At 42.0% G+C, this 21,315-nt stretch overlaps 2 protein-coding genes across 3 annotated transcripts in view; one reads left to right on the plus strand and one right to left on the minus strand.

Annotated features, from left to right (window-relative positions):
* Positions 1 to 280: 280 nt before the first annotated feature.
* On the minus strand, positions 281 to 6,329 carry mymk (myomaker, myoblast fusion factor). 2 transcript variants are annotated; one of them, XM_026187877.1, is made up of 7 exons: positions 6,300 to 6,329; positions 4,786 to 4,993; positions 4,552 to 4,666; positions 3,262 to 3,410; positions 2,846 to 2,962; positions 2,545 to 2,685; positions 281 to 1,287 (listed from the first exon to the last, which is right to left on the minus strand). In XM_026187877.1, the coding sequence occupies exons 2-7, from the start codon at positions 4,918 to 4,920 to the stop codon at positions 1,078 to 1,080; spliced, it is 867 nt and encodes a 288-aa protein (XP_026043662.1). In that variant the 5' UTR covers positions 4,921 to 4,993; positions 6,300 to 6,329; the 3' UTR covers positions 281 to 1,077. The 2 variants fall into 2 exon arrangements, with proteins under 2 accessions (XP_026043662.1, XP_026043661.1); XM_026187876.1 differs by lacking the exon at positions 6,300 to 6,329 and having other exon boundaries at positions 4,786 to 5,184.
* Positions 6,330 to 16,271: 9,942 nt separating this feature from the next.
* Positions 16,272 to 21,315, plus strand: part of ttc16 (tetratricopeptide repeat domain 16) — a 43,283-nt gene continuing 38,239 nt past the window's right edge. Inside the window, exon 1 of the mRNA XM_026188583.1 lies at positions 16,272 to 16,355. The gene's annotated coding sequence lies outside the window, so the exon portion shown is untranslated. The remainder of the gene's footprint in view (positions 16,356 to 21,315) is intronic.

Genomic DNA, 21,315 nt, shown 5'->3' on the forward strand with positions numbered 1-21,315 from the left:
ATTTGGGGCAGGTGACGTGCTTGGACGCATGGCTCCTTGTACTCCTGAAGTGAAAGCAGAATGGGATATGTGGGACTGGAATTAGATTAGTGCTGCTAGGCTGAAGAGATCCTTGAAGTATGTGCCATTCAGGGCCTTTGTCAATGATTTGCTTCTGTAAAGTACATATCACTGCATTATGAGAAAGAGACTTAAAGTTCCACCAGGTTCATAAAGACAAGTTACAGAGTCCTGACTTTTTATTTTCATTTAGAAACATTATAAAACAAAAACTCTTCATACGAAGTATTGAACTTTTCATATTATAATAAATAACAGTATATTACACATGTTCAAATATAGTCAAAGCTGTCCAGTCAGAGTCCATCTGCACCTCCAGAAACACATTGCACTTCAGACTGATGTCTGGGCCTCTGCTTTGCGTCACTGATGCTCCACATGACATATTTGGCACCTCAAAGATGCATAAAATGCTAAAAGGTGCTTTACAATCTTATAATTCTCACAGGCCACGTGGTTCCTTTCCTTGAGAGAGACTGGAAAGAGAAAAGAGGAGGGGAACAGGGCAGACAGAGGCGAGCAGACGAAGGGTCTCCCCTGAGGAACATTTCTAAAGACAATTTATATATTTTGGAGAGATAAACCATCTGCCTGTTTGTTCTTCTCATAAATTTTCCAGTCAGTTTTACTGGCTTGTCTCAGCCACCGTCTCCCTGTTCGTGCTGCGTGTGTTCTTTAGTAGCGTGCTGCCTGTCCTCAGCTTCAGACAGCTGGGTTTTTTATCGGGTCTCTGAGGGCACCAGAGACCTAATTCTGTACATTTTTTTTCTTTATCTGCTGGTGGATTCCTAAAGTCGCTGCTGACCTTAAATAATCTACCAGCCAAAAATGATTTCTTGGAGTAGAAGGGAACATCCACATGATTGTTGGTTTCCTGCTGAAGTAGATTAACTTACCAGCCATATACGAGTCTATCAGCATTCTGTCAGTTATTTGGTGATTTTCCAGTTGACCTCTATCTACGCCTGATCTTCTCCATGAAATTACGCACACTGACATGTAGGTATGTTTTTGGGTTCACTTCCAGCCGTTCATCTCTTTGAGCTTGCTGATACTGGTCCCTTTGACAGGTGTGGATGGAGGGGGGTTATAAAGAGGCAGGGTGGGGGTGCTACAGCCTCGTGCCCACGGCTTTTCTGTGGGGACCGTCCACACAGTCCGAGATGACTTCTTTTTCGGTTTGTCTTTCTTGTCTTTCTTCTCTTTAGAAGAACCGGGGGACATGGTCTGCAGTAAGAATAATTAGGCAACAGGATTAGAGCAAAATTAAGGACATGAGCTTAAAAAAGCTGAAATTATCACCTCCAAGGCTGTCAAACACATACAGCTTTCTTGCTGGTGTTCAATAAAGGCTTTTGCGGGTGGCATTTATTTCGAAGGTAGTGGCACATCGGCCCCCTTGTCAAAAAACAATAACACATACTCTGATACACTTGTCTGTGTACATTCTCATTCATTGAGGTCGTTTTGAGAGCCTTAAAATAAAAGGCAAATTGACTTCTGTAGGTGTTTGAAGAAGTTGCAAAGCAAAGGAAGTCCAGTTTCCCTCTTTTTTCATACTCTCATGACTATAGGCTTTTGGATTATCCCAGAAAATAAGCTCATTGGAAAAAAAAGTATATACTTACAGGTTTTGCTCGTCAGTATATTCTCCCCATTCTGTCACTACTTTCTAATACATGATTTTTTGAAGTGTAAAAACCGTCCCAAGAGGTAAAATGCTAATCACGGGTGATAAACAGCCTGCATTTAGCTGCTCAGCAAACACCTTCTTGGGGACATATAAAAGCAGTGGCGTATTTATGGCCGTATTTCTATTTTGTACAACAACATAGAATAAAAATGTCGTGTTAACCACAGACCTTATTTACGGGAATGAACATAAAGTCATTGAAAGAATCAGCCTACTCTCGTAAGCTGCTCGCTTACACTGAAGTTGTATTTTGGCATCTGTGGCCTGGTGCTCTGTTTATAGCATTATTCAGACAGGTCTGTCAAAGTCAACCAGAAACCTAAAAACCCGTCAGTGGCACCACCGCCAAAATAAATGGTAAATAGACTGTTCTTATATAGTTTTCTGCTCTGCTTGAGCACTCAAAGAGCGTTATACTACAAGACTCATTCAAACAGGCAATCATAAGAAGCACTTTTTCTAAGTGTAGGAGCTTTCTGTCATACACATTCACACTCCAGTGAACATATTAGGAGCAACTTGAGGTTCAGTGTTTTGCACAAAGATACTGTGGCATGCAGACAGGAGCATCCAGGAATCAAACCACCAACCATCCGATTGCTGGATGACCTGCTGTACCTCCTGAGCCACACCCACATTCTCTACCATTGTAGAGAAACAAATCTCATAAAACGCCTTTGTATTGCACCCCAGTATAAGATAGACCGGAACAAGCTCATTTTACTTTAAGATGAAATAATTGAAAGTCTCATTACTACAGGATTTCTATAGTGTATATAAATGGAACGTACACAGCAGCAGAGGGTGAAGCAGCTGAGCTTAGCAGCGTTCTCTCCCGTCCCTGCATAGCGGTTCTTCTTTGGCAGCAGCAGCACGAAGGAAACAGCCAGAGACAGATGGTAGAAGCTGTGGACATAGGCGTAGTCCCACTCCTGTGGAGTGAAAACATCACACTCTTTCAGTATGTAACCGGATATCGATGAACAACACAAAATGTTGTGACAGAAGATAAAACCTCAGACTCTTTAAGTAGATGTTCTAGTATTCTGTATGTTTTTATTAAATATCTGTTTGTGATTTGGCGGCAGTCACCTCAAAGTAGAAGCGCAGCATTAGAGCGAGAGCACCGAAGCAGCAGCCTGGACCGACCTGCTGCGTGTACACTGTCTTCTCCGGATAAACCGCCCTCAGCTGCTTCATCTTCTGCAGCTGCAACAGCAGGAGTTCATCACAATCATATTCACACATCAGACTTCACACAAAAGAAAAAAGAGAAAGTGCAAAAGGCGAAGAGGAAAGGTGCAGGGGATAGCAAAGAAAGGAAAGAGTACAAGGAATGGATGGATTAGTCGAAAAGAAGAAGAAATACACAAGAGCACATTAGATAACAGCAAGGGTGAAGTTATTCAAGGTGGAGATAATGAATAAAGAGGGAGAGGAGGAGATAGAGTAGAAGAAACACTGAAAAATATTTGAAATATACGTTGCCATTTTTTTTTGCCACTGACCCATTTGACAGTAATGATGAAGACAGCTGATCCGATTGGCCCGGAGTAGATCCCGTAGCCCCAGCGGTCCTGGTAGATCCTCACAGCGATGGTTAACACTCCAAACATAGTCATAGTGGAGCGCTGGGGTTCATCAAAGTCACCCAGAGCTGAGACAAGCAGATGAAGGATTTCAAACTCTTTCCCTCATGGATAAAATCATTACACTGCAGAGGTGCTGCACTGTTTGCCAAGTAGGGATTACAGATGAAGTTTATTCTCTTGTTGGGCTAAATTTGATCAATTCAGGACCAAAATTTCACTAATACATAGATAGGAACTGCAAAATTTCATAAAACCACTGATGTGAGGTGTGAACAATATGTTCAGATTGAAGTGTATAAGGAAAGAAGACTAAAAAGGCTGAACTGAACATTTCCTGCAATGTTTTTACCACCAACTGTCTACAGAGTTTGGTTTACGAAGTCCTGTTGTGAAGCATGCTACATTTTATCATACTTTTTTACTCTGATAGAGACCGCAAATTACAAATTCTTTCTTAAAATTAGCTATAAGGTCCATAAACTCTTCAGGAACATTGTAAAGACTTTGTTTGAATTTAACAACAGACCTGATTTTCTTAAACTAAGAAAAAAAGGTTTTAAGAATTCTGAAATTAGTAGAAGAAATCATCAGCAAATGCAGTTAAGTACACAATTTTAAAATAACTAAGGAAAGCTACAGCACAGTTTGTCGGCACTATTAAACATTAAAGGTTTTATATAAATAATTTCAAGATTGAAAACAGTCTGAATGCGTCCTATCATGGTTCAAGACCATCTTGCAAAAGAAGTTCTAATTTTAAGAATTTCCCTTCCTGATTAAATGAAGGTGACAAAATGAAAATGGATCAATATTTTACTGGCAGCCTTCCCACAGACACAGGAGGACCCCATCAGTTAAATCAGCTGTCAGGGCATTTGGCTCTTAGCAGCATGTGATTTAAAGCCCTTGTTGCAAAACCTCTGGGGGATCAGGTGGGAGTTAGAAGCAAATGTATTTATGTCTGTGTGTGCAAGTCTTCATGAGCACTTGTGTGCAAAGCCTGAACATGTGTTATCACCAACTGCTGCAAACCGAGCTTGTTTTTCATCGCTTGCTTGTGTCCTTTAAAAATCTGGTACCGAAATAGACTGTAGTGAAAAAGATCAATCCAAAAAAACATATTTGCTGTATAGAGATACATCTAGAAATGTTGAATACTGCTATTAACTAGTCAAGCCAGAACACTTTCTGTGTAGCAGGACTCACCTATAAGTGTGACCCACATTGAGAGTGCAGTGCTGTAAACACTGAAGTACTCCAGGATGTCGTATCTCATGAAACACAAGATGGAGAGACCTGGCCCATCACATGCATGGTAGATCTGCAGGAATACAGCATTCAGGAGGTCTATTAACCACTCTCACATTATCCCATTCACAGTTCAACACAGCTAACTGCTTGTCAGGTCATTGAGATTAAAGAACAGCAACAGTTTCTCACCGCAGTGAAGAACATGGTGAAAAAGTAGACCATGGCCTCCATGTGGAAGCCCCTCTTGGCGGCCACGCTGGCTGTAGGCAGGAACACCAGGCTGCTGACTGTAGGGAGCAGCATCTTGGCAATAAATGCACCCATGGCTCCTGAAGGGATGGTCGACTCAAAGCTTGTAGATGATAGTTTATCCTTTAAGCCTCAAAGGTTCTTGAGTCTTTGGCAGGTAAAATTAAAGTTATCCAAAGTTCAATAAAGTGTGAGATCAGATGGTACAGTCCTTGAGTGTCTTATGTCTTTCGGTGTGTGAGTGAATGAGGATGCTTATACAGCACACACTCCCACGCAGCATGAACACACCCAGCTGTCCACTTTGGCCCTTTAAAGTTTAAATGTCCGCGTGGATGGCAGGTCCACTGAGGCCTGTATGTGCAGTGTCATCGCTGGTCAGCTGTTTGCATACCAGTGCAACATGGGAGGGGCTGTGGGCAGGGTGAGAGCCATCATAACATAATGTAGCATATCTATGGACTATTTGAAACCAGGACTGGACACTAAGTGGTTGTGAGTCAACTTGAAGTTTAGGCTGGAATGAGCAGACGTCCAGCTGAGAGACCAATCCCAAAATCTTTATTGTGGTTAACTTGTTCCAAAGATCTGAGTCGAATCCACATTTGTGCAACTTTATCTAATGATATCTTCCCAACACAACTCTCGCACAATGTGACCACCTCCCCTCACAAGGCCTTCACATAACTATTGGTGGAAAGAATGGCATCTAAACCCCCTTGGATTTAAAAAAAAAATCCATGTAAACATCTTCTTTTGCTAACTGCAGATCATTTTTGATTAAATATGATGCAAGTTTTAGAAATCTGACTCATCTCGTGCTACCCTCCATCACCACCTTCTTAACTTTGCAAATTTAACTTAGTGTCTATTCCTTATTTTGCTGTTTTTATTTTATGTGAGGAACCCTGTGATTTTATTTTGAAAGGCTCTATATAAAGAAATGTACTTATGTCACACCGTTTTAAAAAGCCTTGGAAACAATCTTGCTAAATGCATTATTCAGGACTGCATCTATCTTTATGTGATGTCATTCAAAGACCAGATAAGATCATTTTGTTTTTTTCTCTGATATTTGATCCAGTGAGGTTGGCTGGTATCAGAACAGGTATTGAATCAACGTATGACTATGTCTCTCCTCTGAACCTTCATTGTTGGAAGGAGTCCAAGTTAGGCACAAAAGCATTTTTGCTAGGGTCTTTTCTTTTCTTTTTTTAATAAAGCTTTATTAATAAAATACTACATAAATAAGTTTTTGTGCAGTTAACAGCATCCCGAGTGAAGTATGTTTTCCATTTGCTTTAATCTCATACATCTTTGCAGTTTTTTAGTTGAAATTCATTAAATATAACTCCAAAATTGCTATCTTGCAAAGGGAAGATGGCAACCAGCTCTAGTAATGCATCCATACACAACCGTACCACAGAGGACACGTGGGAAGGAGACTTTCTTACCAGAACGGATTAACTTCCATCTCCAATCCAGCTTTGCTTTCAAAAAGCACTTTCTCAGAAGTGCTTCGAGGTCAGTCTGGTACTTTCTATCAGCTGGGATGATTGGAAAATATGTACATTTGGTGAGTCCAGGTCTCTTCAAACAGCATGTTTGCAGACAGTTTGTATTTTTTTCTTGTCCCTTACTGTGAGGGAGCAGACTTCATAGTCAGCTCTTCTCTGCGGTTGCTTTCCTAGTGAATTAGTCTCTTTAGATGACCATATTTCTCCAGTGAAATATTGCATCCGATAGCAATAGTTGGCAGTTAACCTCACTAACATATTAAAAACTACAAAGAATATGTTGCTCAGTGAGGTTTAAACAAACCAACCATTTTTTCTGAATTAGATTTTAACCAAGTCTGGAGTCTCACTCTAAACCAACACATGAAATCTGTTGAGAAACAGCTGTCATATGTTTCAGCGTGTTGCGGCTGTGCGATGTGGCATTGAGCCGACCCTGCTGAGGTCCTCCCATTAAAGTAAAGACATTCACCCGGCTCTGGGTATGGTGGTAAATACTTCTGCTGCTCTGGAGAATCGTCTGTTTTTCTGGAGAATTGTCATTATCTCAACATGACTCAAATACCAAAACATAAAACTCACTTTTAGTTTTTCTCTCAACTGACTGTGCTGCTGCTCTCCTGCCAGCCGATCTTTTTTTTTTTGTCTGACCTAATAAAATGATATAAAATGTATTCATTCGTAATATAAAACAGGTAGTTCTAGCTCAAAATCTCTCTCTTTATTCAAATATTTCACAACTTGCAATGGCAGTAAACTCAGCAGGGGTAGTCTGCATCGTTAGGAAGCCAAGCATATACAAAAAAACATCAGCTCTTTTTCTAGCCATACATTTTCTTCATCGCTCGCCCAGTTAAGGGTCACCGGGGGGGTTGAGCTGGATAGATTACTGGGTTAGAGGGAGGATACACTCTGGACAGGTTGCCAGTTCACCTCAGGATTAACACAGAGGGCTAGACAACAATCACATTCTCACTCAACATTTAGTCAATTTAGGATCCCTGACTAACCTAAAAGGCATGTCTGTAGACTGTGAGAGTCATATGCGACTAAGAAACCTACTGGAATCAGACCGCAGACTGTGCATACTTTAAGGACTGTAAAGTCATTACCAGGAGTGTGAAAACAAGTTTTTAAGCCCTTTTTAGAACAAAAATCTGAAACATTTTTAAGCATTTTCCTTTTTTTCCATTCATCAGTCACTCTATGCATGCAGTTTTCATTTCATTTCATTTATTTATTTATTTCACACTTAGTACAACAGATCAAACAAACCAACCACACTTTCTATCAATAAAGCACTACAACCATGTGTGAAAAGGAGCAGGAAGAAGGAAATATTCTTATTAAACCCTGCCCCCTATCTACATTCCAACTTATATTACAAGTGGGCACCAAAAATCAGGGAACAAACTAATATTAACATTTATCTCCGGTCCTAACCCAAACCAAACAACAAATTTACAATCAGAATATACCTCTCCACATAGTAACAAGGAGAAAATAAACATCTTCTACTTCCGCTGAAATAAAGTTAATTTTGATCATAACTAAAGTAACAGCCCGAGAAACTACCTGGAGATCTTAAAGATGGCATTTGAGTGTCGAGCTCTGCTTGTTGACAGACTTTGGCTTGATGGTTGGGTGTAATGCTTTCCAAAATAACCCGTTACTGTAATCACAGTACATTTTTCTTTAATACAGTAATGTAATATTTTATTGTACTAAATTCAGTAATCACATTACATTACGATGGTTTTTCAGCTATCTGTTTGTCTGGCAGACAAAAACATCCTTCAGACTTGTGCTGCTCTTGTTTTTGTGCAGCGAGCAGGACAACAGCAGAGAACTCAACCAGTTTTTATTATATGAAAGAACAAGAGCACAATGGTAAAGTGCAAACTACGTCCAGGACAGAAACAACTGCATCATACACAACACTGCGTCTTTGCATGTCAACAAAAAGCCAGCAAAGAGCTCAGAGGGATATTCAGAATCAGGATCAGAAATACTTTATTAATCCCGAAGGAAATTATAGGTTACAGCAGAGTGCATGATCATCTCAGCCTATCAGGCTGATCTTCAACAGGTAACGAAGCCAGCGATGAGCCGGCTTGTGCCACTGTAGCCACCTTCTGCCTATAAATGCTTCTTAAGTAGAATCACTGTGGCGATCGCTTTGAAGTGACTTTGGCTGGTTTTCTGTTGCTTTGTGTTGTTGTCTTTGTGTTCATACAAAACACTAAAAGAAAGATCACATGTGCCAGGATAGGGATTTGTGTCAGTGTGGGAGTGATTATGCATTCCAGGTCATGTAATGGAGTAATCCAAAAGTAATGTAACAACTGCTTTCTGTGAGTAATTCAGTAACATACTCCACTACTTTTAAAACGTAATGTGTAATACAAGTAACAATGAAAACAATGAAACCAAAGAAAAGCTTTCATGGTTTTTAAAAGAAGACTTGAAATGCACAGTAGAAAACATGCCTGACAGCTCATCTTCCCAAATATATAAAAAATAAAAGACATTTCTTTTGAAATTGAGCTGAAGAGACTGCAATCTGACCTGGGAACAACTAGATCCCCAGAACGATCGCAGTAATCGATCACAGCCATGTCATTTTTACGGCACACGATCTAATCAGATTAATGAATGTTTCAGCCGAGTCAAAGCTCTGTGTAGAAACTTGAGCACCAAATAAGGCAGATTTCTGTTTGCCTCCTCAAAGCGAAGCCATATTTGACTTCTCTCGGCATTGTTGTTCCCAGAAAGAATTTCAGCCTGAACGTTTCCCCTTTAGCAGCAAGGCAGCAGCTGGTGCTCTCCTGTCAGCTGCTACACCTGCTGAACGGCACAAAGGGTGCAGTATTGCTGAGGGCTTTCACCACACGCCTCAGATTCTCGGAGTGCTTCAGTAACCCGAGTCGCCTCACCACGCCCTCTGCCGGGAACTGCACACTCTTTTCCAAAAGTGTCTGCAATCTTTGTGGCCACTCTAACATATGAGTGTTGAAGTAATGAGTACCTATTTAATTAGGTGCAAATTAAATGTGGGTCAGTCTTTGTAACCTTTGGCTTCCCACTGCAGGACCCAGCACAGCTTCATTTTCAGGGAGAACAATGTGTGTCTTCAACTCACTTTGTTGAAAAGTTGAAAACGCTGCACTGGATTAAACTGAGGCAGCAAAGCAAGTTTTCATCATGACCACTGCCAGTGGCAGAAAGAGTCAGATGGCCTTAGCTGACCCTGAACTGAGCCCTCTCTCACCCTCAAAACAGCGGTCAAAAGGTCAAAGAGGCCACTCCATATGAAGAGCTGACGGCCGAGAGCTGATCACTGCAGATATGTGAATGTGTCGTTTAAATGATGTAATCATTTCTCCCAGGAGGCAAAACTGTGCTGCACTTGAAAAGCACTGAAATAGATCATCTTCATAATCAGCATGTATTTGCATTTCATGAACTCCCCTCTATAGATTTATTCATTAACCAGACTCACTCACATCACAAACAGCTGATTAAATATCTAAGTCAGGAGAATGCCAAAAAACTAATTGAAGTGGTTTAGTCGAATTTCTACTGAGTCAAATTTGCATTTATTTTTTAATTTTGGCGGTTTCTGTCCTCCATGTAATGTCAATAGGAATTAGGAAGAGCTGAAAAAGCCCTTCTAATGCAGGTTTGAGACTTACATGCCCATGAATGCACAGTTTTTGGCAGCTCAGTGTGAGGACCATTAGTTCTTCTTGTTGAGGAGAGTTTGTGGCCTGTGGTGACTTTCACTTCAGCACCCCTCTGTCTAAACACGGCGGGTTAGTGTGGGAATGCAGGCCAGACTTCCTGAACGCATCTGAAAAAACAACAGGCTTCTTTTTGATTCAGTAAGGAATAGCTGCGACCTCTGACCCCTGGGCCTTCTTTTCCAAATAACTGGAGGTGCTTGAGTTTTAGTGAGCCCAGTCACCGAGGACAAATGGAAAGCAACTTTGAGAGATTTCTTCAACACGCTGCTCGTGTTGTTTTACTTTGAGAGCTAATGTTCACCCCAGACTAATGTATTTTGACTCTTACTTTTAGTTTTTCAGATATTTAGTTGTCACCTTCTCAAATGCTCATCTACTTTTGCCTTTCCTTCTTCCTGAAAGTACAAGTGGGTTTTGTTTCACACATTTAAGGCCGAGGCTGAAACTGGCAACTTTTTTTTCTCCTAATTTCTCCTCTTCTCTCTGTGGTTGTGTTTATAACTGCTTTAATTGCTTTTTTTGTCTGCATGCGCCAAACCTAATGACTCCAGACTTTGTTTGGCATGCTGCAAATGGTCACACTCTCACACACGCACACACAAATCACACCCATGGGAGTGTTGTATGCCCTCGCACAACACATTTTCATAATAGCTTTTATTTTGTTGTCATGCGGAGGGAGGGTAGCTTTAATTGGTGTTGCTAGTGGTTGACGGGGCATATTCCTCTGGTTTGGCAGCCTCCATAAACTCCCTCTATCAGCTTGTAAATCTAGCATTGGAGCGGAGAGCCAGCAGACACACCGGCAGCAGGCTTAGAGGAAGGAGAAAAATGGATGGAGGAGGATCAGTGGAAAGTTAGAGAAAGCACAAAATGATGGAGAATATAATAAAAGGCACATTTGTCACCTGCACTTGAATGAAACACTGCAGAAGATGTGGATTAAACTAACTACAAATGAACAAGAATTCTCAAGGATTAAAGACTTTAACCCCTTTAGCTCAGCTAAAGTGTCATGCTGATTACAGAAGCAATAAATTTGGCTTGTTGAGTTTGCGGAAACTCTACAGAATATTTTTGGAATTAAGGCTTTTCTGTGCAGGAAACTGCCCAAAAGAATTCACAAACAGCCTCTAGCAAGGGTGTTTGGAGGATATTTTGAATGGGGTGTCAAAAGGAGGGACCAAGAAGAAGGGTAATTCATGAGGAATCAGAAAACCATATCAGAAATATACACCAAACCAAACCACTCGATAATTTCAAGTCTGGACAGAACTCCTGCTGTCGTAAATAGTAGGAGGCGTGGTTGTTCCGTAACAATATGGCAGCTGCGCTGAAGCACAATATGCAACCACGAGGAAATGGAGCTAACAGAGAACTGGTTAAAACCCTAAAACATTTTACTCTAATGAGGGTTGCAAGTTAAAAACAAAGTCTCACACATCCTTTGAGTTTTTAGTAAGTAAATGAATTGGAGAATGATAGCCAGTGGATAAATGTGAGGCACATCTGTTGAAAACTTAAAAATATATTGTTTTGCATCTATAATTAGCATAAGAGCTATCAGTGCACATTGATCATTCTTTCAGAAGCGCATTTGTGAGGTCAGACACTGATGTTGTTTCCCAGTCACCGCTCTAATTCATCCCAAAAGTGTCTTTATGGACCTTGCTTTGTGCACTGGTGTGCAGCACTGTTGGAACAGGATGGGGCTATACCTTAAACTGTTCCCACAAAGTCAGGAGCATGACATTGTCCAAAATGTCTTGATATTATGAAGAATTAACAGTTCCTTTCAGTGAAGCTGAAGGGCTGTGCCCAACTCCTGAGAAACAACCCCAAACCATGATCCTCCACCAAAATTCACACTTGGCAACATGTCATCAGCTATGTACTGTTCGCCTGGGAACCAGTTCAGTTCAGTTTTATTTATACAGCGCCAAATCACAACAACAGTCGCCTCAAGGTACTTTATATTGGAAGGCAAACCCTACAATAATACATACAGAGAAAACCACAACAATCGTATGACCCCTATGAGCAAGCACTTTGGCGACAGTGGGAAGGAAAACTCCCTTTTAACAGGAAGAAACTTTGGGTAGAACCAGGCTCAGGGAGGGGCGGAGCCATCTGCTGCGACCGGTTGGGGTGAGAGAAGGAAGACAGGATAAAAGACATGCTGTGGAAGAGAGACAGAGATTAATAACAGGCATGATGAGTGTTACACACTTGGATTAAAATGAATTGAAACCAGTGTGGCTTTGTGAGTTCGCCTTCACTGTATCTGCAAATATATATATATATATATATGTAGACATAGCACAACCTTACACACTTTTGCAGTCTCACACAACTCTTATAGGCGCACTGCCTTATGGTTAGTGGCTGGGCTTATTTACTCCCGCTGGAGCTGCTCATTTTAGGGGATACTCCCTCTTGTGGTGTAACGGAGGAATAACTACCCTTCCTGCACTATGTCATTTTTGGAGACTGGGGCACACATTATTTTACAACTATCAAAGAAAATACATATTTGAACAATCAGACCATTTAACTAACTATAATATTGTAACTAAAGATGATGGGGGGTGTCCTGTTTTGTCCACAATGAATTTCTCGTCCTTACAAGAGGCAGGGTACACCTTGGACAGGTCGCCAGTCTAACACACAGAGAGAAACAACCATTCACACTCACATTCACACCTATGGGCAATTTAGACTGATCAAGTAACCTATCCCCACTGACTGCATGTCTTTGGACTGTGGGAGGAAGCCAGAGTACCAAACATGCAAACTCCACAAAGAAAGACCCCAGCCTGATGGTGGAGTTGAACGCAGGACCTTCTTGCTGTGCAGCAACATTGCTAACCACCGTGCCATCGTGCTGCTGATTCAATGCAAATAGGTCTATTAACACATAGTGAGCGAGAAAGGTGATGGGAGAAGAAATAGTGCATCATGGGAATAGCCTATGCCTATTGCAGCATAACTAAGGGAAGATTCAGGGTCACCTGATCCAGTCCTAAAGTAGAGATAGTGTCTGTCTCCTGAATCCAAACTGGAAGTTGGTTCCATAGAAGAGGGGCCACCAAATCCATACACATCATTCGGATTACCAGACTGAGAAGTGTGATCTGCCACTGCAGAGAACACATCTTCACTGTTCTAGAGTCCATTTATGGCGTGATTTACACCACTGCATCTGACACTTTGCATTGCGCTTGGTGATGTAAGGCTCGGATGCAGCTTCACAGCCATGGAAACCATGAAGCTCTGTACGCACTGTCCTTGAGCTAATCTAAAGCCAAATGAAGTCAGGAGGCCTGCAGCTATTGAGTCTGCAGAAAATTGTGAGGTCAGAGTAGGGACCACGTAAAACCAGAGTGGTTGCTCTGTGATTTTGCGACACCTACCACTTTGTGGCTTAGTTGCTGTCATTATTAATTGCTTCCACTTCATCATAACACCACTAAAAGTTAAATATGGAATATTTAGGACCAAAGAATTTTCACAGCTGGACTTGCTGCACAGGTGGCCAGATTTCACTTCTTTGTTAAAAGAACAGTACAGAATGTTGCATTATGCTTTAAATGGGGCGCCATTTACATAGGATACATTGCATACCATACATTCATAAAGTGTTTAATACTATGCACTTAAAACACTTTACCTACCTCCAACTGATGGCCAACTTAAATCACCAAATAACCCAACATGCACCTTACATAATTTCTTCCAAGGCGCCACACAGTCACCCACCTGAATGACTCACATTAGGTTTCACAATGTGCCAATACAACACAAAAGTAATCATTAATGGAAATTAACATCTGTATCCCTATTCAAAAAATATATTTAAAGTTATTACCAAGTGCATTATTAAGTAACTGACACATTTTATTTGGATTAAAATAAGGACATAAGTTACACATGGACAGAATTAAATGAGAGATCAAGGGGGGAAAGAGACAAGACAGTAACAAAGAGAACAAGTGCAGCGCTGCAAAAACAGCTGTAGAAACAGAGAAGCGAATAAACTGAAAGAGGAGAGAGACACATACGGAGAGGAGGAGAGGGAGGGGTGAGAAATAAGAAGCCGATAGAGAAAAACATACGTGAGAATAGCAGAAATCGTAATGAACAGGAGGGAGTGAGGCAGACAGATGGGGGGAAAAGAGGGGAAGACGACATGGTGGGCAGACACGGTGGTCCTCAGATGTCTGCTTGTCCTCCTCATCATTCACTCTTCCCACAGCGTCTCTCATTCCTCTGTCTGAATCGCTGTCCTCCCGTCTGTTGTTGGCTTCCTCAGAGTGTTTCGGATCACTTAAAGGACTAGTTCACCTGAAAAAGAAAGCGCAGCATGAAAGGACAAACCCCTCACACTAAACACAAAACAGCTCCATGTCCACTTTGTTCAACACAACAGATATTCATTGATCGGCCACAGCATTGATCACCTTGTTACTATGTAATGCTCTGTGAGATCCTGACAGTCCTGTGGATGTCACCTTGACACATACCTTGTTGCAAGCCATCGCTCTTATAGCTCCAAATTTTATTTGCAGCTATAATTTTATTTTTATTTCATTTGAAATGTTTTATTTTCAATTCAGGTGCGTTTCAGGTAGAGTGCTTTTGTTCTTTTCAGTTCACTGTTCAGTTTGGATTATTAGTTCACAACAGTACAATAATACGATTAAAAAAATGCAAACACACAGTCGCTGTCATATAGACGTCCCATGATCAGTAAACATTTGCATTATTGCCCTTTTAGCCTGTGGGTGCTTACAAATTTCAATAAATTGACAAACACCAAAGCCAAAGACATTTCATGCAGATTTGTATTATATTTTATTGTATTTATGGAGCATTCTTTCAGGGTTTTGTTTTTACTTCAATTTCCAAGCAAACCTACAAATGACAGCTACACTCTTTGATTGTATCAGCCTGTTATAGCAACAGTTTTCCCCAAAAAGCTGCAAAATCTACTCAGGAACAAACTGAAGAAAGAACTCGAGGTGTTAACCCAGACTCTTAACTTTCCTGTTTCTTGAAAGATCCCCCCCACGATCCACAGTACCCAATGTGTCTGCAAGAGATGTGCTGGTATGCCCCTGTTGGGTCTGTGCTCTTGGTGGCGTGTGAGGGATCAATGCAAATTAGGTGGTTTTCAAAGTTGCTACAAAAACAAGCAACTTGACCTTTTTTTGTGCTTCCATTTGCCATCGGTTGACGTCACCAGAATTTATCATTAGAAAGAAAAAAAAAAAACCTTGTCAAATGTCTGCGCCTTCCTTTCACGTATATCTAAATATTCAGTGTAACTGAATTTGAAGTGGCACATCTCTATCATAAATTCAGCGCATCCACCTTGAGGATGATTGTATTTCGGGAGATTACAGCTGTCCTTAAATTGCAGGACAGAAGCATCTTGCTCTGTGTGTTCTCATAGAAAAGTGTATCAGCATCTATTTTTGCTTCCATAGAAAATCCAGATCAGTGCAACACAAGAAAATGATTGAGAACTTCCGGAAAGTGAAGTTTCAGCTCAGTATGGAGGGCAGAGGACCCAGGGGAGGAGAGCACTGTGGGAAATGGGCAGTTCCTGTCTGTCTGTGTCTTTGTTCAATCATTTGTCTGCCTCTCAGAGTGACACGCTTGATCCCAACGGCAGTCTCCGAAGGAAAGATGGAGGCAGACTGAAGTTAAGGGACATTTGGATGGAATATAAACATATGAAGTTTTTGTTTGTATGTTTTTGGACTTGAGATTCTAATAAACTCAGGAAGAAAACAGAAAGAAGCCAGAGCACCAAACCAGGGGTGCTCCTGTTTTTTTTTCTTTTTTAACTTTACTGATCCTCCCACCTTCTCCCTTTGCTACCACTCTTGCTGCTCCTGCTAACTAAGGAGGAGGAGAAGGAGGAGGAAGAGGGATGCAGGGAGAGCACACCTTACCTCCCTCCCTTCCTTCCTCACTTTCTTCCTCCCTTTCTCTGTCTCTCCCACTCTTCACTCCACAGCAGCTCTCACCAAAACACCACAACACACCACCACTGTCTCTGGCAGGCTGACACACACTTACACATCCCTGCACACACACACACACGCACACACACACACACGCACATACACACACACACACACCTATACACATACACACACACATGCACACACGCACACATACACACATTAATCGGCATCCTCAACACAGACTGAGACGCCCTTGGACTGCTGCAGGCGAGGTGAGTGGGTAAATATTTGCAACCTCCTTCTATGTGTGCATGATTGTGTGTGTGTGAGTGTGTTTATACTGTGTGAGAGTTTTTCTGAGTTGTGTGTTTTTCATCCTGTGTGTTTTTGTGTGTGATTGTTTGCATGTCTGCATGTGCTGGTTTGCCTCTGGCCTCTGCTCTTTGTGTACAATGTGTGTGTGCATCTAAGTGTGCGCGCGTGCGTGTGTGTGTTTATGAGGCACACCAGAGCCAATGAGACTTGTGCTTTGCACCAGACCAAAACAAATCCACAAAATAATGCTGACTCTCTTTCAGAGGAGTGTGTGTTTTTGTGCAGGCATGCATGTGTGTGTGTGTTTGTGTGTGAGATCCTGGAGAGGCCCGAGTCTGTCTGGAAACTTGTCAGCTGTTGGGAGATGTGTGTGCGTGTGTGTAAACTGGTGAGGTAGAGGCTAATATTCGTGCCAGTGCTACTTGTCAAAGTGTAGTTTTTTTCTCTCTCTTGTGGCTCTAAACTGCTGTAGAGAATTGGAAGAAAAAAATCTCCCCACGTCTTGCCTGTTGCATTTCCCTCACAAAAGGTCCTCCTAATAGTTTAGGAAAGTTACATTTAGGTCATTATTAAAGTAACGCTTTAGAAAGTAAGTCACATGTCAAGGCTTTTTGCTGTGTCAGCCTTTAAAATGCCTAAAAAGCACAGACTTGATGGTTTTGCCATTAAAAAAATGCAGATGAAGAGGTTTGGAATAGTTCATTGTTTAAACTCATAACACCTAACAAACTGCCACTGATCTATTAAATGTTAGGTTTAGACAATGTCTACAGTTTTTTTTAACCTATTGGCCATGTACTTAAACAAAAATACACAGTAGGGTGATATTTTGTAATTTCTTAAAATATGCTTTCTTTGTGTAACTCTAAAATACAAGTCACCATTGCTGATGATCTTAGCACAAGTTTCCAAATTTAACCAAAAACCAAATTTTTTAGAAAATTTAAATGACTTTTGTTGGGAAGAATTATTACTTTGTTGGTCCTCTGATTGCTGAGCGTATTCAAAAACAAAGGCAACTCACTGACTGAGTGGATGACTTATATTTCCAAAAGCTACTGCAGGAGGCCTGGGTTTGAGTTCTGCCCTCTCTCCCCCTTTTCCTGTCTATTCTACTATTCTGTCTAAAATAAAAGTGAAACTGTCCACAATGGGGCGATCGTGGCTCAAGAGCTGGGAGTTCGCCTTGTAATCGGAAGGTTGCCGGTTCGAGCCCCGGCTCGGACAGTCTCGGTCGTTGTGTCCTTGGGCAAGACACTTCACCTACCGCCTACTGGTGTTGGCCAGAAGGGCCGATGGCGCGATATGGCAGCCTCGCTTCTGTCAGTCTGCCCCAGGGCAGCTGTGGCTACAACTGTAGCTTGCCTCCACCAGTGTGTAAATGGGTGGATGACTGGGTGTGTAAAGTGCTTTGGGGTCCCTAGGGGGGACTAGTAAGAGCGCTATACAAATACAGGCCATTTACCACAAAGAACGACATATTCTGGTGGGGTCATTATCAGAATACAGTTCAAATAGATGAAAGAGGTCTGTAACCAGCCAGCTCCACAGTACAAGAGTTCACGTTACAATAAATTGGACTGAGCTCATAGAGAAACAGAGTTAATTGTCTAGTGAATTCACAGTTTGGAGTGTCATGCTTCCTGCACGCTGTACCAGGCTCCACCCTTGCCGAAACCAAAACAAGTATTGCGAGTAGAGCAAATGTGTCTGAAGTGGACCGCTCCCTGCTGTGAACCACATGCAGAAGAGCAACTTCGGACAGCCTGATTTGTTGGCTGTTATCCACAGTTCTGTATGTGTTTATATATAAATACATAAATGAGCTGCTGATTAGCATTACCCAATCAATTGTTGAGTTCCCTTAATAACATTACAGTTTTTCTCGATTGCTAAAACACATTTCTTGAAACTACGCCTCATATCCTCACAACAGTAAACACAAATCCATAACATCTCACTCAATTTCCCAAACATCCTATTTCCAGGTCAAAATGAAGCTCTACACCCAAAACTATTCACTCCTGCTGAAAAACCAAACTTTGCCCTCAGACATCAAACACAAGCCCTCAAAAACACACACACTACAACAGAGTTTTGCACACTGGTACAATTAATTCAAAACAATAGTTCCAAAACAAATAGGTTGCTTATGGTTCTCCCCTTCAAAACCCTTGTCACATGATAAACACAAAAGACGCAACCAATGTATGTACAGTGGCACATTGTCATTCATGTACTATACAGTACAACACACACCAGAAACATTATCCCACCTCAGCATCTTGTCTTTGGTCTGGGTCAGGCCAGAGAATCTCATCCACATCACAGGCTACATTGGCCCCAGCCAGGCAGCGAGGGTAAAATCCTCTTGCATGCCTGATCCACCCCTGGCATGCATCTACTGATATGTCTAGGCAGGCCTCTTCCATGGCCTGAAGGAGGTGAACACGGACATAAGGTTCTCGGTCATACACTTTCCACCGCCATGCCAAAAATAACTCCTCTATTGGGTTTAGAAAGGGAGAGTATGAAGGCAGAAAGATATTAGAAAACCTTGGGTTATTGGTAAACCAGTCACGAACCAGAGCAGCACGATGGAAGCTGACGTTATCCCACACAACAACGTAGTGAGGCTGCTCTGGCTGTGCTGGTTCCCTGTAGTCCAGCTGGAACATATGTTGTCTTAAACCATCAAGAAAAGCAAGGAGAAGCATAGTGTTATAGGGTCCTAGTACGGCATGGCGGTGGAGTACCCCTCGTTGGCAGATGGCTGCGCACATAGTGACATTCCCCCCATGCTGATCAGGGACATTTACAATAGCCCGATGGCCAATTATGTTCCTCCCCCTTTTCCTTCTTTTGGTCAGGTTAAAACCTGCCTCATCCACAAAGATTATTTCATGGGGAACAGGCCGTCCTTCAATCTCAAAGATTCTCTGCAAAACACATAACACAGTAGAGTCTATCGGTACCCTGAACCACAGTTCAAGAGTGCTGAAATGGCAGCATAAACTGCCATGCTGTGATGGTACACAATACTTTATACAGTATCAAAACTCATACCTGAACATATTCCACACGTTGGTTTTTCACTCTGTCAGAGTTTCGTTCGAAAGGGACTCGGTATGCCTGTTTCATCCGGAATTGATTCTTTCGGAGGATGCGGTCAATTGTGGAGAGGCTGATGGCATTTATGCCTCGAAAAAGATGATCATCCTCAATCACTCTCCTTTGAATCTCTTGCAGGCGGATTACATTATTTGCAATTACCATGTTTACAAGTTCCCTCTCTTGCTCCTCCGACAAAAGCCTTAACCTGCCTCCACCAGGTGGTCGTCTCTGTGTCCTACAAAAATAGAAGCACTCATTACTGTAACTGTCACACATTCATTTTACAGGCAAATAATGGAAACATACTGAAACTCAAGACACATAAGTTCAGTAACTTAAACGTTACTGTACAAAGCAGTCTTACTGCAAGTACACCTACCTGTTATCCTCCCTGAAGGTTCTGATGATGGAGGCAACAGTGAAGCGACTCAAATTTGGTTGTACTTGTTGCCCAGCCTCCCTCATAGTCCTCCCATGGACAAGGACATGGTCAACTAAAGTGGCTCGAATTTCATCCGAGACTGACTGTCTTCTTGCCCTTGCTCTTCCCCTTCCTTGTCGCCGTCGTTCTCCACCTCCACCTCCTTCACCACGTCCTCCTCCTCCTCCACCTCTCCCTCCTCCTCCACCACCTTCCTGTTGTCCTAGACCACCTCCTCCTCCTCTTCCACCACGTCCTCCTCTTTCACCACGTCCTCCTCTTTCACCACGTCCTCCTCCTCCACCACGTCCTCCTCCTTCACTACGTCCTCCTCCTTCACCACGTCCTCTTTCTCCACCACGTCCTCTTCCTTTGCATCTCTTTGGATCCATTGTTTCAAACCTGAATGAGCTGACTTTGGCCCTTTTATCTATCCATCGCAGGTTCTGATTGGTGTGTGATAAATTTTGACTCCTAGTGTTTCCATCTGGTTAATTGTGTGCTAATTGAGCTCAAGCTATGCTGACTTAAGTTAACATTATTGCATGCTAGTGCTTTCTAAATGACTACATGGTGTAAGCACTGTCAAATGTAGGGATTTGTGTGTAGAGTTTTGCAGTAACAGTTCACCAAATTTGAGTCATGTGTCAAAGCAGGGAGTAGTGTTTATAGTTCAGGGAAATGGGTGAGCTTTTTGAACAATAGCGTTACGGTTTTGAAATTTTAGTTTAGAGGCCTGGTTATAGTGTTTAAGCAATCGAGAAAAACTGTAATATGCTGGTTTTTCACAGATTGTAACTGCTCACAATAACAACAGAATTCACCTTTAGTTCGTGAACAAAGCACTGTTGCTCTTCACCAATGTGATTATCAGTCCACACAGATTTAGTCCAAGATTTAGCCTTTGACCACAATTTAGCCTTGTGGTCAAAGTGGATTACTGATTGGTTCGAGCACATTCAAAAGACCTGCTTCTTTTCACTGTGAGTGAGTCTAATAAAGATGAATTGAGCGTGGTCCTTCTCCTGGGTAAGCCAGCTCTGAAAAGTGAATCAATAAATAGGTCAGGGTTCAAGTGTGAGCAATTTAACCCAGTCTCTGTTTGTCCCAGGGGCATCTGAACTCTGCTGACCCATCTTCAACTTCTCAGACTGCCTTTCTTACTCATCCTTTGCGTCTTCCCTCCTTTCTGTTTCTTTTGCTCACTTATCCATCATTGTTGGCTCTCTTGGTGGCTTTTTTCCTTTCTGTATACAAGGGAAGGGCCTGGATCCTGTTTCAGCTTTGCATGCACACTTGAGAAAGGAAAAGAGTTTGGCTCAAGGGGTAAAAGGCAGGAGAATGAATCTTCCTGGAGACAAGCAGACATCCCCAACCGCCTC

The sequence above is a fragment of the Astatotilapia calliptera genome, chromosome 12 (genome assembly GCF_900246225.1).
Source record: "Astatotilapia calliptera chromosome 12, fAstCal1.2, whole genome shotgun sequence".
NCBI classification, from domain to species: Eukaryota; Metazoa; Chordata; class Actinopteri; order Cichliformes; family Cichlidae; genus Astatotilapia; species Astatotilapia calliptera.